This window comes from Ovis aries, chromosome X (assembly GCF_016772045.2).
Source record: "Ovis aries strain OAR_USU_Benz2616 breed Rambouillet chromosome X, ARS-UI_Ramb_v3.0, whole genome shotgun sequence".
NCBI lineage: Eukaryota > Metazoa > Chordata > Mammalia > Artiodactyla > Bovidae > Ovis > Ovis aries.
The window spans coordinates 10,728,538-10,744,210 of NC_056080.1; the positions used below are offsets into that span (position 1 = coordinate 10,728,538).

At 43.4% G+C, this 15,673-nt stretch overlaps 1 protein-coding gene across 2 annotated transcripts in view; it reads left to right on the top strand.

Moving 5' to 3' along the window:
• FRMPD4 (FERM and PDZ domain containing 4) overlaps positions 1-15,673 on the top strand; it is a 219,702-nt gene that overhangs the window by 92,457 nt on the left and 111,572 nt on the right. For both annotated transcript variants that reach the window (XM_042241812.2, XM_060407979.1), the window contains exons 2-3: positions 6,768-6,928; positions 11,177-11,279. In XM_042241812.2, the coding sequence (XP_042097746.1) occupies positions 6,768-6,928; positions 11,177-11,279 (264 nt within the window). The remainder of the gene's footprint in view (positions 1-6,767; positions 6,929-11,176; positions 11,280-15,673) is intronic.

Below are 15,673 nucleotides of genomic sequence, written 5' to 3' on the forward strand. Positions count from 1 at the left end.
AATGTTTGTAAAATGTAATATATTTAGCCATCAGTGGTATGGAGAATAGTGTTGGTAGAGAGAATCCTTTTTGAATGTGATATTTCAGAGTTTTTAAATACTACTGAAAACACGAACTACAGATAGTATGAGTGAACTTTTGGTGCATAACAAACATCCCCCAAAGTAGGTGTCATAAAACAATCATTATTTGTTACCCTTCATTCAGCTGGCTGATCTAGGCTGAGGGGCAGCTGTGTTTCACTTGGCTCCTCACTGAGGTTCCACTTCTGGTCTGTTCCACATGTGTCCATTCCAGAGCCCAAGCTGAAGGGGAGACAACAACCTTGAGAATATCTTCTCATGGTGACAAGAGAAAAGCAAGAGCTCCTTTCCACCCACACAGGTGTGTTTTGTTTGGCATTCTGGGCTCAACCATGTGACACGCTTTGGGCAATGAGATGTTAACAGAGTCAAGGGGTGGAGAGGTGTGCCATGCATCCAGTGGGAAGGCCCTGAAAAGCACTGTGGCGTTCAGTGGCAAATCAAGAATGCCTCTGTCTCCACCCCATACTAGTGCTAGCTAGATGGGAATATTATATGTTGATGCTTAATGCTCTCATGGAATCACAGTTGCCCATCCCTGAAAGGTAACATGAACAATGACCTTCTCAATCACAACTGAGGCACGTGTGTTTATTTATACTCCTTTTCATTCCAATCTTAACTTCCTAGGGATTCCACCTGCCGCCATCTTTCTATATTCTTTAACTCCTCACCAAAGGTAATGGCTTTTAATTTTGCTTCTTCCAAGATCTTTCTGCTCAGCACGTATTCCAATAAAGGACCTCACTGGCTCTAATAAGTGAATGGAAAACTGAAATTACTGTATTAATGGGTTTTCTTATAAGGCACATTTTACTAGTCAAAGTAGTTCTTTGTGATACTTCGGATGTATCAGTCTTTTATTTCTGCTGAGGAAGAAAAGCTTCTTGAGTTCAAAGAAAGCCCTTTCCTTTTGTTTTGAGAAGTTAGGCAGCAGAATTCCTATCATTCCTTTTGAAATGAATCTGCCAAAGACAGGAAGATTGTTCATTTAATCTCAGTGGACACATTTTCCATCTCAGTTAATACACTATGGATTTTTAGGTCAGAGATGTCTAGCTTATTTGCGTGTGTTTTTTGGAGAAGATTGGGGCAGGGGCTGAAAGTTTGTGTAGCTCATCAGTTGTATTCCTCAAGGCTCAGCATCAGAATTCACTGAAGCATGTTCAGCAGGTAAAAAGATGTTGCTTTTTCAGCTCATTATAAAAGAACTCAAGCATCTTTATAAAAACTATTGCAGGGAGAGAGCCAAAAAATACTTGCATAACCCAAAGGGCAAAATGATGTTTCATGGGGAAACATTTTAGTGTGAATCCATTCTTACTGGAAAAGAGACAGGGGTTGATTATTTATAGATAATGTATTCTGAAAATATAACCTGTTTAGCAAGAAAATGATAATAACAGTGGAAGGTTATCCACTAAGTGCAAGCAAAACAAATAGAATTAAAAATAATAATAAACAAAACAGAAAATACTAGAACAGGGAGCAATCACAAAATACACACCTGCTTGTAAGTTTCAAACTTTATTGGGGTGGGGAAGTGTTAGGGACTGAGGGCAGATCCTCTGTGGGATGAAAGGGCCTGCTCCTACGTCTCACTCATTCACTCCAAGGTCACTTAACAGTCTTTGAAACACAGAGGAGGAAAACTTACTAATCTTGACTCAGTTGCTAGAGGAGCCTAGATTTTCTTCTTCTGTATTCTGATACTGTTTTACTTCATGCACGTCGATGTATATTTGTGTTTACTGTCATTGCATTTGATACGATTTTTCAAATTGAAGGCCTCAGAGCTTACTTAGGATTTATGAGGCATCTCACTGAGCATTGGGCTATAGGCAATTGAAACATTGAGTTTGTTTTCATATTTTAAGATTGAATGAGTTCATAATGTCTGAAATCTATGCCTTTCTGTTCATTGCACTCCAGAGATGAAAATAACAGTGGATGCTTTTTGAGTGCTTCCCACATGTGAGAGAGTTTGCAAAGTGCTTGACATTTGTTCATTCATTTGATTTTCACAGCGATCTGATGAGATTGTGTCCTTTATTATCACCTTTCTTATCCTTTATTATCCTCGATAAGGAAACTGAGGTCCACATGACACTGCTAGATAGTGGTAGGGCCAGGATTTGAACTCAGAGAGTTTGGTTCCAGAGGCTCATTCCCAGACTAGCATACCAGTTCCCTTATTGGCCCTATACCTGAGCATTTGTGTGTTTCCTATAGCTCCTTAAAGAGTAAATGTCTCCTGCAATTTGGGTATATCAGGACTCAGGACCTGCATTAGATAACATGCTTATAGGTCCATCCTCACTGGGACCCTCCTATGTGTGCAGAAGAATGTTCCAAAGAAGGAGCCCAACCCTCCTCTGTCAAAGTGGCTTCCAAATATGTTAAAAGTCCAAGGATGTCTTGCCATATCTGCCCCCACCCTGTTCCAAGGCACCGTGATAATTTGTCAGGACTGATGCAGTGGGACCTGAAATGCCCTCCCTGCTCACCGGGGTGCCCTCAGTCTGTTCTCAGTATGGTATTTGGCACATCATCTCCATTCAGAACCTTCCAACCGCTTCCTCTTTTACTCAGAACGAAAGACAGAGTTCTTCTTAGAACCTGTGTCATCTTCGACCACTCATCAGTTCTTTACCACTCCCCTCACTGCCTCCACCTCCCCCGACCACTGGCTGCTCTCACTTGTCCTTAGGACCTTTGCACTGCTGAAATGTACCTCCTCCAATCATTTTCTGACGCCTCGTATAACTTGGCAATACCCTCACCCACCAGCGCTGCAGCCTTCCTCCCTGCATCATTTGTCTCCTTAGTGCTTATAATGACCTGATAAGCCATACGTCTTATCCATTAGTTTATTCCGTCTCTGCCCACTAGAGTGAACATATTTTTCATTCTGCTTTCATTCCTGTTGTGTCCCCAGAACTGAGAAGCCGGTGGGTGTACAATAAACATTTGTTAACGAAATGAATAAATGAATGCATTTTAGAGTTGTTTTGGAGAATTAAATGAGCTAACATATGGAAAGCATCTTGAGAAAAGGCTTAGCATGAAATTAGTGTTTAATAAATGTCAGATATTAATAAAATAATATTGTAGTACTTATTAAGTGAATGATGAATTAAAAATTGGAGACTTACTTCATCATGTAAGTGGAAAGAAGATAATCTTTCTGGAGATGCTGTAAATATTTTAACTTACATTTGCAGTGGATGCTATGGGAGGTTGTTAGGGACGTTAGTTGTGGCCCCTTTTCCTGTTATCTAGAAGGTACTAGAACATACCCTTTCTTGCACAGATGAATGATCCCTAAACATTGCTACACTTTGGAATCCCCTGGGAAATCTTTTTTGAAAAGCAATCCTGGCTTTCACCCTTAGGTATTCTCATATAGTTAGTCTGGGGTGAAACCTGGGCATTAGGGATTGTTAATGCTCTCCAGATGATTCTAATATGCAGTAAAGTTTGGGCACCACTGCTGGAAGCTTCTCACAGTACTGGCAGCAACATGGGGACTCATCTTCCCCAGTCCCACTCTACACTTGGAACTAAGTTATGCTAGCCAGAATTTGATTCTCTGTAACACAGCTCCTACGACTATTAGAAAGCTACGTCACCTCTGCGACCTCTTCATCATTTAGAATATGTCTTCTGTGGATTCTGTTACAAACTCGGAGCTCAGGGCCAAAGAATGTGGATTTCCTCTCCATTTTTTCCTTTCTTCCTTCTGGGGATAAAAGGAGAGATGCATTTCGAAAAATAGCTAGAGTACAGCACACTCATGTTACTGAACCCAAGCTCGAACCATTCGCCACACAACAGGCCAGTAAATCAAGGGACAAGTTTTGGGGACAAGGAATAGCAGCTTCATTGAAAAAGCTAGCAAACCAAGAAGATGTTGAACTGGTGTCCAGAAGTCCCATATTACCTGAGTTAGAATTCTTTTATACTAAAGGGAATAAGGGTGTGGCTGGTTGTTACCAACTTCTTGGTGTCAGTATTCTTTCTTATTACATAGGTCTGGTTACAATGTTCTTATAAACCTTCAACAAGGCAATGTTCTTTTACAAAGGTGCAGAGGCGGCTTGACTAAGCAGAGACAACAGGGCACAAGGGTTAGAGCTAAAGATACAGATCCAACATGGAGTCGGGTTTGTTCTTCTCTCGTGTTACACTCTGAGATGGAGCCCTCTTACAGAGGACACAAGAGAACAGCACAGCGGCCATGCTCCCCCGGTAACCCCACTCACCCACAGGCACAAACAGCCATGCCTGTTTCCGGCCTGGGAGACAAGTTATCAGAGCAAGGAATAACTTTAATCTGAAAGCTGGCAGACTGAGAAGATGGCATATGAGCACCTCAAAAAACCACCTTCCCTCAGTCATAATTCAGGCTCCTTTTATGTCAGAAGGAGGGAGTAGGGCCCACTGTGGCACCAACCAATGGCTGAGCCGGGCCACTAAAGCCCCCTGCTTGACAGTTACTACTGTTCCCTCACTTGGGGGAGGCGCTTACTGTGGAACCAACTGATAGCTGAGCGGGGCCACTAAAGTTCCCTGATTGACAGTTAACGATTGTTCCCTCAGTTGGTGGAGGAGCTTACTGTGGAACCGACCAATAGCTGAGCAGGGCCACTAGCAGTCACTGGTTGACCTGTTGCTCACCCATGGAGTCTTGCTTGGGCCAGGGGCCCACTCTGGCTCCAGCCAGTGGCTGCAGGAGGCTGCTGTAGCTGGTGGCTGCCTTGCTGCCACTACATCCTGAGCACAAAGGTGCAAGTCCAGCAAGGGACTGGGTCTGAAGAAATACCCAGATGCTCCAGCAATGTCCACCTCCAGCCCTCCGTGGAGGAGGGCCTGCCGGCGGCAGAGACCACAGTGACCAGGTAGAGGGTAGTAGACAAGCCCATCAACTAGGATTACTGTCGGAGGCAGCAGATGCCCCCAGAGCGGGCCAGCCTGGTGGCTAGGCATGGCCGTGAGCCAGGGGGTGCGGGAAGCAGCCCCTGCCTCAGTGGAGTGCAGGGCCAGCACCAGGGAGGGAAGGGACCATCTGCCTCAGGTACTGCTGTGGAGGCCACCACTCCAGTGAGACATTGGAGATAGCACCCAGCAAGGCCGGACTCATGGGCATGTGATGCTACAGTCACACAGGACCCTGGACCGGGTTTCACCTTCTGCTGCCCTGAAGTTCTCAGTCCTGGTGGAAGGAGGGCCCCACGTTCTCCTTCTGTACTGTCCTTGCCAATGATGTAGCTGGTCGAGCACATGACGCTTAGAATCAGAAGACCTGATGTGAATGGCACCTGGCTTTACACCTGAGAAGAGTGTGATTCTAGCCCAGTTCCTCTTCCTCTTTGGGCATTTACAAAGAGGAGGTGGTGGGGTCCAACTCCTTCTATCAGTGGGCTTTGTGAAGATGAAAGGAGGTAACAGATGAGTGTCAGCACATGACCCACAACGGGTTAGTTTGCGACTAACACTTCTCTTTTTGCTGGTGTTCCAGATCACCAACTGATGGATCCAAAAGACATTTCCTTCCTTTCTGTTTCAAAGGGATTTTAAACTTCTATTTTCCTAGCCAGTGATATATGCCAAAAAGAGGGTTTTCACTGATTTTTCTCAACTCTTATGAATTACACTGAAGGACCACAGTGTTCCTCCTTCTCTTTCCTTCTTGATTACATTTAAACAATACATTGTCCAGATGGTGTGTAGAATAGCATCTTTTCAAGGTATTTTAAAATGATCTTTCCCTTATTGAAGAAGATTAGAGAGAGAAAAATTGAATTAAGTCTGTGTCACTGAAATAATCTTGGCTTACATATTTAAGGAGATTTCTAGTGTTCACACTAATAACTCTTCTCCAGTGAAGTCTGCCTTGGATGATGTGCATGAGTGAAGACTTACAGGAGCTGATTTTCGACCTGACTCTCTGGCACATGGGCCCTGAGTGACAATAAGCCACCATTCTCAGTTTCCTCCCTGTACAATGCAGATAATAATACCTGCTCTGTTCTCTCATGCTTAAGGTTGTTTTCTGGATCAAATGAGCTGTTTATGGAAGCATTTTGAAAATTTTTGAAGGCTGTGCAGATTTCAAGTTTAGATTATCGATAAGCCTTCCAAAGTTTAGGTGTTAACAAAAACATTTAAATCATTTGAATGTTTTTCTGGAATAGAAACACCAAGAGTTAATTCCTCAACTTTGAAAAGGGGGACTGTATTTGACACCAGGATAACCCATTGCCACCCAAATGATCCCCATCACTTCAATTTCACTGGAGTCAGAAGCCATATGTGTTACCCACTAAAGGTCCAGAATATTCTGAGATTCTTTCTCAGCAGATCAGTTATAATTTGATAAAGAGTTGTCTTTTTCTCTATTCCCTTGAAGCTCCACATTTAAGCACAGACTTGAGAGAGATGAGGGTGGGCCACACACATATCTGCAGGACAAGGATTTCAGGGTGAGGAATAGCCAGTACAAAGGCCTGAAGCAGATATGGGCCTGGGGTGCTCAAGGAAGAAGCATGGCAGTGCATCTCCCCACATCTTCCCTGCTCTCTCCCCAACAGAGAATAGACGGTTTTGCAGCTAGAGAAGGTGCTGTGACCTGAAACTCATACACTGATGCCTCGTCCCTCTTGTGTGTGCTTTGCCCACAGTCACATGACGCAAGCAATCCCATTTGATGACCCTCGGCTGGAGAGCTGCCCAGTCATCCCTCCAGCCCCACGGAGGGTGGAGATGAGGCGGGACCCTGTGCTGGGGTTTGGTTTCGTGGCAGGGAGTGAGAAGCCCGTGGTCGTCCGCTCAGTAACACCAGGTAAGCACCCAACCCCGCTGCTTGGTCTCCAGGACCTTTTGCCACTCCATGCCAGCATGACCACTGTTCCATTTCATAAGTTCCATACTGTTCCATCTCAGTCTGTGAAGTATAGTTAAGTTTTCCCGGCACCTGGATAAAGCCAGACCAGCAGAGGTACAAAAATGGCTCTGCAAGCGAGCTTTTAAACTTCCAAATCCATCATATTGCCAGACTTAGCAAAACACCAATCCATCATTTGTTACCATGGAGACGACCCACTTCTTAATGTATGAATGCATGTATTAAGAGGCAGGCATTGTGCTGTTTTCAGTCAGCTCTGGACAAACTTCTTACCAGAAAGTTATAGTTAAGTTTCTCTAGGATTTAGGTCTTTGCGGGTGGTTGCATTCTTTTACAAAAATGTACTCCCCTCTCTTCCCACTAGAGGCAGAAGATATTTCACTACCCCATAGCTGTTGGGTTGAACCCGATGATTGACTTTGGCCAGTGTCATATTAGATGATGACATAAAGATGACATAAACAAAGGCTTGGAATGTGCTTGCCTAGTTGAGCTCGTTTCTTGGGTTTCTGCCATAGACGTAAGAAGAGTTTCCCTGAAGCGGCTGCTACCCCTTCATCCTGAGCTCCTAGATGAACCTGTAAGGCAACCAGCCTGCAGCTGAGAGCTAAGTTACAGACTACCTTCAGTGTACAGCACAACTGCCCAGCTAACTTTGCCCTTGATCAGCCAATCCACAGTCATTCTAAAGACCCATAAGCATGAAAGGAAACCCTACTGAGTTTGGGGATGTCTTGTTATACTGTAAATGCTAGCTGATGCAGTGTGTGGCAAATCTCTCAAATTCTATCATAGGATCAGGTAATGAATGTACTTGGTCTCAGTCATTCTCAGTGTAGAGATGTCCCACTATCAACACAGTTGAATATACTGGACTGTGGTATCATTGTCTGATATGGGCTGCCTTTGCCTTTGCCAGAAACCATGCTCTTTCTATTATTTATTAATTATGTGTATTTATATGCTTATTTTAATGAACTTTACTGGATTTATTTTCAGACAAAAGGAAAGTATCCTCTATGCTGTTTTTCTCCAGTATTTTTCAAATCAGTAACAGAGTTCAAAAGGAAAATGCTGTAGTCAAGAGTGCAGACTCTGGCATCAGACTGCCTGGGTTTGGTGGACTTGAATCCTGCCTCTGCTCTTATTAGGTTGTTTTTAGCTTCCGTGTTAACTCCCCTCCATTTCAGTGTGATGTAACTTCTCTACATCCTTTGGATAAGGAGGACCATAGGGAGGGAACAAAATGCATTGGAAGGATGCCAGATTAATATCTGTTAATGTTAAACTATAAAATATTCGGCCAGTTGAGTCTGTCAGTTAGAGGGAATGAAAGCCAGCTAGTGGGCTAGTATAGATCATTAAAGTGTATTTCATTTTTCCTCATTTTGACACAATATGGCCCAGAGCAAGGACTGCAGATACAGTTAACCTCTTTAGACTTGTGCAGAGAAGAGTAAGTTTCCTGTTCACTCCTACCACTGCTTCATCACACAGCTTCATACTTTGTCTGCTGACCTTTTAATTTTATTAGCTATAGATTATAGTTTTTGAACTCAATGCACTTGAGAATTTTATTCTCAAAATAAAAGAGAATTTTTGTATTTTATAATAATGAAATAATCCATATGCTCTTCTTAAAAAAAATGTAGGTAGTAAGAGGATAAAGGTTTTTTAAAAATCACCTGAGTTCCAACTACTGAGTGTTAACCATTATTAACATATACATGAAGAGCGTACATATAGTAAGACCATTCTGTTTATACTTTTGCATGTATTATGTATCATTCATATATAAACATATATATAGTACTATATGTATGTGTGTGTGTGTGTACACACACATTTTTTTCCTCAAAGGGGTCCCATTGGATATGCAATTTTGTCATAGGGGGACACTTTAACATCTCTGGAATTCTCCAATGTATATGTCCTCCTTAGTGCTAACTGGAGATTCAGGTTTGGTTTTTCATTTTCTTGTATTGACTTACTGTTCCTTTAGCCTCTTCCCTTCCTTGCCCTCAATTTTCCTACACTCTTACCTACTTTAAGACAATTTTGAGAAGAGTAGAAAAAGCGAAAACTAAAGTCAAAGAGCACTGTTTCCAGTCACTTTTAAGAATTAATGCAGTCATACAAATCCTATCTCTCATAAAATAACTCTATTGAAGTCAAGTGATTCCAATGGTAAGATCAGATTATTCTATAGCAGACCAGCCAGCCTTCAGAGTAAAGGGCATGAGAGTCCTCTGAAGTATTCCCCCACTTCATGTTCTGGAAGGCACTGTATATTCCTTCCTCCTACAATTCTTGCTTAAGAAAGAGTATTTCCATGTAATCAAAAAACATAGATCAAATGTAAGACTAAGTCTTGTTCATCTGCATATGGTTTTCTCATCAGATTAGTTAACATCCATTCTGCAAACAGTTACTTTGGAGATTTTTCTGTATTTGAACAGCATTTGACTTCTAACCATTTCTTTGAATTTGAGTGATTTGCGCATATGTAATCCAGTCATCATCAAAAGCCTCAAGTGACTTTCAGAATTCCTTCTGTGTGCAAACACTGAATCTCAGTTCCCACATCTGGAAATGAGTATTTCTATCACTGATACAGGGACACATAAAGGTTCTCCCCTCTATCTCACTCCATGGAAAGGAGACAAATGTCTCCTCCAGATTGAGAGACATGTATGCCAAATATCTGGTGGGTAGACAACAGCTGAATTACTTTGAGTTTCATGTTCTGAGTGTTGTGTCCATTTCAATCACTACATGAATTGACAACATTTGAAAAATAACCTTTCAGTTGCACCTATTATCCAGATAGACCTCTGGAAAAAAATTAAAATTCCAGTACCATATAGCACCAGATCAGTATTTAGGGGCTAATTCCATTAGACATGTGAAGGCAATTCATATTATCAAAGTATTTGCTTTCAGGTCTTATTTAGTACAAATGTGTGCTTCATGCAGCTATGTCTTTAAGTTTATGTGTCAAGAGACCTGTCAGTGACCAGTTTTTGAGTTAGAGGAGGAAGTTCAAAAGAGATTCTGGTCACCTTGAACATGGAAGCATTCACAGACCTAAGCTGGGTAGACCCAGTCCAACCCTTCCAGGCAATTCTTTTCCCTCGTGTAAACCTCAGTCATGTCATTATATGGAAGGGATTATAGCATTCAGTGAGGTTACTAGTTAAAGCACTTAGCCTGTTGCCTAGTACACAATAAATGCTCAACAAATATTTGTTCTCTACTTGCTCCTTGGAAAAACAATTGAAAGAGGCTGTGATAGATGACAAATCCTCTGCAATCACATGTGAGCCCCACCACAAACATCCCGACACAGTCCAAACCATAGAAACAACCCAATGCCCTCATCTCCCAGCCTTTCATGCTGGACCATGGCTTCTTACCAAAGCCAGCTTCCTTCCTCCCACTTGTCAGGCAATATGTATTAAATGCTCATAATAGAATTCCCCCCAGTTGCTGAGAGCAAAGCCCTGCTTCCTTGAACACTCTTCCCCAAAACCCATAACACAAAGTTGAATCCCGTAGGTCCTTCCTGGCACCCTCATGTTCAGCTGTCTTCCAGGCCCCCACAGTGCGCCGTCTCCCTGTTGTACAGAGGAAGCAAATGTAGCTGTGTTCAAATCCAGGTGTGCTCAGGTGGTCGAAACTTCAGCTGCCAGGTGAAATACCTTCTTCTAAGGGCCCTGACACTCAGAGTGTGGGCAGCTGGCTGGCAGCCTCAGCAGCCACCAGGACCTTGTAGGACAGGCGACCTGTCCCCCTGCTGTCTTCCTCACCTACACAGTCAGTCTGCAGGTCAACACATTCCCACGTGATTCATATGCCTGTTAAAGTGTGGGAAGCATTACCAGTCTCCACCTTGCCTGGAAAGTTTAGGAGCCATGTTGATTCCTGAATCCCACCTCCAGAGCTTCTGATTTCAGCAGCCCGGGTGCACCCTGGGCCTCGGGCGCTTCCCCAAAGCTCCCACCCACCTCCTCAGTTCTGTCTAATGTTGGCAAGGATATTGAAGAGAACACCCATGTGTGGGTGGGGTTTGTTTTTGCTGATAACATCCATTGCTCACAAGAAGTCATGACTAGGAGCAGAGGCTACACATGGACGGATGACCACTGGGCTTCTCACCTGCTCTTCACTCTCCTTTGTCTCCAGGTGGCCCATCTGAAGGCAAGCTGATCCCGGGAGATCAGATTGTAATGATCAACGATGAGGCAGTCAGCGCCGCACCAAGGGAGCGAGTCATCGACTTAGTCAGGTAAGTGACTCGCTCACCCGGGCTCCATCAGGAGGCTGTGCAATTGAGACCTCACTGTGCAGAGGGAGGGCTTCCCGTGGGCCATTTCAGAGCAGAAACACAAGCTGACCCAGTCACCTTAAAAGCGCTGTTGACACTGAGCACTAACGTAAATCACCAGGCTCTGTAAACAGACACCTACTTGTCTGTTCTGTTAACGTTCGGGCTGCAGACGCTGAATGAAACAGTCCTATTACCACTGCTCTAACCAAGTGTTGCATTTTTGTTTCCTTTCAAAATAACTAACACATTGATATTCCATAATCAAGGAGATCAACATGACGTTGCTGAGTTCAATTTAAGTGGTGAATACTTTTCTAAACATAATCGCATGGATACAGAAACATGCAGTTCACTAATTTTTCATACTTGACTGGGTGATTCATTACTGAATTTTCAAATCATCAACCAAGGTAACAGGATCATTAGGTCAAAAGTAGAACAGTTTTTAAAATGTGCTTGGTTTATTGCTTTAGTTTCAGCATAGATGTAAATCATGTTATGTGATATTCTTAAAGGGGTGTCAGAAAATGTTTTTTATATGATGTTAAAATATGGTCAACAGTCCTCTTTGAAGCCCACGAGAGTTCTACTTCCATGGTGAATCTAGTGCAAAGGAGTCTTGCGAAGTTTTCCAAATGAAGCTGTATCTGTCAGATGAATGGACCCCCTCATACTGCCCAGCATCGAGGGATACTGATGAGCTTGTGTGACATCTTTTATAAACCGATCTTCTGAGGCGAGATGGAAGCAGAAGGCTCTCAGGACACTTTAAATAAACTGAAATAGGAATCTTCTAACAACGCTCTCTCATAACAGAAAGGTACATTTGTACCCTGAGAAAGGCAAAAATGTATTTCTAGGGTTTTCTGGAGAAACTTTCTTTCCCAAGCTTAGTTCAGCTTCTGCTTTACCCCAAAGTGCTGTCTGGTCACACCTTCTGGGAGGAACTGGGACAGTGGTGAGAAGACAGAGAAACAGAAATAGACACTTATTTTTAGGGTAACCAACCATCCCAGTTTTAGCAGCAAAGGGCCCACATCCTGAGATGGTCCTTCTGAGGTGGTTGGTCTGGTCACCCTACTTTAGTGCTGGCCTCAGAGTGGAGCCTTCCCAACTGGCTGGCAAAGTGCCTGGGCTCGTGGGTGTCCAGATCCCCTTGAGTTCCTCCTGGGGAGCCAGCATGTCAGTCACCCTAGGGCAGGTGCCATTCTTCCTGGGGACCAGGAACGCAGGGGTCAGGAGTGCTGCCGCCATGTAGAGCCCTTGGGGGGAGCTGGAATGTGACCGTTTAGAAACCAGTCTCTCTTGAGATGCATGTGGGTGTCGGGGGGACACACCTCGGCCAGCAGGTGCTGAGCCTTCTGTGGGCTCATGTCCTGGAGTGGTGGGGCTGATGACAGGTTGCACGGCTCTCATGTTGTCCCCTAAACACACGCTCTTGTGATCAGTCCTATTGATTTCTGTGCTCAGAGGATGACAGAAGAAATAAAATATCTCTGTTTGTGTTTGCTGTGACTAAATCGCCTGCTGCAAGACAGAGATGGAGAAAAAGTCATCTAAGCGTGTGATCATGTTCTAGCCATCCTTTCAGGGCATTTAGAAAGATTTTTTCTTTTTTTCAGAAAAAGATTTTTCCCTTCTGGTTTAAAGCATCGTGAAAGAAAATGGCATCTCTGTAAACAAAAATCTGTATCGCACTTTTTATATAATGGAGCTCAGTGAAGAGTTGTTGAATAGATGAACCAATTAAAAGAGCGGAGAGCAGACGACAGCTTGCGATCCAAATCCAACCGCCACCTGTTTTGGACAGCCCAGGAGCTAAGAATGGTTTTTACCATTTTAAAAGAGTTGGGCAAAAAATAAAAGAATATTTTGTGCCACAGAAAAATAATTTGAAATTCAAATTTCTGAGCCCATAAATAACGTTTTCTTGGAAACCAGCCACACCCGTTCATTTAGATAGATCAGGATCTAAGAAGGTCTGCTCCCGGTACCTGCAGAGTGACCTGGGGCCCACAGGGAAGGAGATATTGACTATCTGATCTTGTCAGAAAAGGTTTGACCCCTGCTTTAGGAAACTTTAAGGTAACCAATCACCTTTTCTTTGGTTAAGCCAAATTTAGATTAAAATCCAAATGATATATGTATTGGATTTTACTCAGGATGGGGTTATGATTACTGCAAGATTCCCACATTCTTGATGATGGGGTGTGGTGTTTGAAATGGGTGGACGTGGAAAGCACTCATGCTTTTTAAGCAGGTACATAAAACTCTCTTGCCATTATCTCAGCCCAGCCCCCTTCCTCATCCCTAAGGTGGCCGAGGGTGAGCTGAGGTCACAGTTCAAGCCCTTTCGGGGTGAACTGTGGCTTCTCCTCTGATTAGCATTGGCTGTCACCCCCATTGTGTTCCTGAAGTGCCCATGCTGGCTCTTCCATAAGACTCACCTGTGGATTCCTTGGGGGCAGAAGAGGAGGGCAGCATCTTGGCACTAGCTTTCCTGCAAGACCTCTTGGGTACAGTACCAGGCAGACTGGCTATATTTCAAGATGTCCACTTGACTTCATCCCTGACAGAGGGATGTGAACTCTCACAGCCTCATGGCCCTTCTCACAGCTCCTTGGTTCTCCCCCACTCTTTCTAGAAGGAGAAGGAAAGAAGCGGCATCGCCTCAGACTATATTCTAAAGTCAATTGCCTCCTTTAGAAAGTTCTGGCAAATCCCGTTTGTTTGCAATTGACTTAGAATGCAGTCTGAGCATCCTTTGGCTGCTGTCTCAGTGATGGATGACAGGGACACAGTTTGATTCAGCAGTGATGCTTGATGTTGTTGAATCAGGTGACCTGGATCCTGAGTTCCGTGAGACAAGCAACCTTGTCCGTGTTGTCCTCTGCTGTGTCCCCACAGCGAGGTCCACTGCCAGGCCTGCAGGAGGTGCCCACTAACGATGTGTTGAAAGGGAGTGGGCTCTGAACAGCACTCTTTGCAAACGACGATTTAGATGGTTTTCTTCAAGCCCTCCTACAGCTATTCTGTGAGTTTCAATGTGAGATAAATGAATCCATCCCTCAGGAAAACATGCATTTTTTTCACCAATTTATCATACATTTTTACAGCACCTACTTTAGATGCAGGCCACTGAGCTAGGCGCCCGATCTACAGGGACAGGTGAGCCAAAGCCAAGCTTTCAGGGAGCTTACATCACATCTATTCATTTGGGACCTCTCAAGACAGACAAGTCCCCACATTAGCCACATGTGGGAATTGTCAGATTTGAAAGGGTTTTGTTAGTGATAAAAACACATAGGCCCGGGGCTTCCCTGGTGGCTCAGTGGTAAAGAATCCACCTGCCAATGCTGGAGACATGGGTTGGATTCCTGGTCTGGGAAGATCCCGCATGCCACGGAGCAACGAGGCCAGTGCACCACAGCTACTGAGCCCAGGTGCTGCAACTACTGAAGTCCTCAGTAGGTGAATGTGCTCTGCATCAGGAGAAGCCACCGCAATGAGAAGCCCGAGCACCACAACTAGAGAGGAGCCCCAGCTCACCGAAACTAGACAAAAGCCTGCACAGCAACAAAGACCCAGCACAGCCAAAAATAAATAAAATACATTTAAAAAATTAAAACAAACACACACATAGGCCTGGATGTACTGAGAGGGTGAACACATCATCCTAAAACTTACTCCCTTTTAATCTCAGGGCAGTAAATGTACCTTTATAAAAGAAACAGGGTACTTTATTTTAATCAAACAAATCTGAGTACAGTGGCAGTGCAAGTCACAGAGGTGAGATGCAGCTAAGTTGTTTAGTTATTGTAGCAGATACCTTCAATCTCATTAAACCAGAATTTTCAAATAGTGCATTTCTCACTAATGAAAAAGTTCATCCATTAGAAAATTTTCATGTGTCTTTCCAGCAGTTTAGTCTTCTATCTGCCATATGTATACTCCACTGAAAATCCAGCTCTTATAAAAGAATCTCTTTTTTATTGGGCTTCTCAGCCGATACGTGTTTTAACATCTGTATCTTACACAAGATGAATTCCCTTTCTGTTTGATAAAATATCTCATTTTCTTACCCACTGAGGAAATTTGGGAAAACCCTCATCTTTTTAATAACACTGTAAAATCCTCTCTTTAAAAATTGGCATCCACTTACTTGCCTGCATGGTTTGGTCTCATTTTGGTCTTTTTTTTTTTTTTTTCCCATTACCACTTTTGCTCATGGATCATTTTTTTGTTTCTAGATATATTTGTGTTTCTTTGTGGATTATTTTTCTTATCATTTGGCTGCTCTATTATAGAATTTTTTTTCTTGAGAAAATGAAAGAGTTTCTGCGAGACCAATT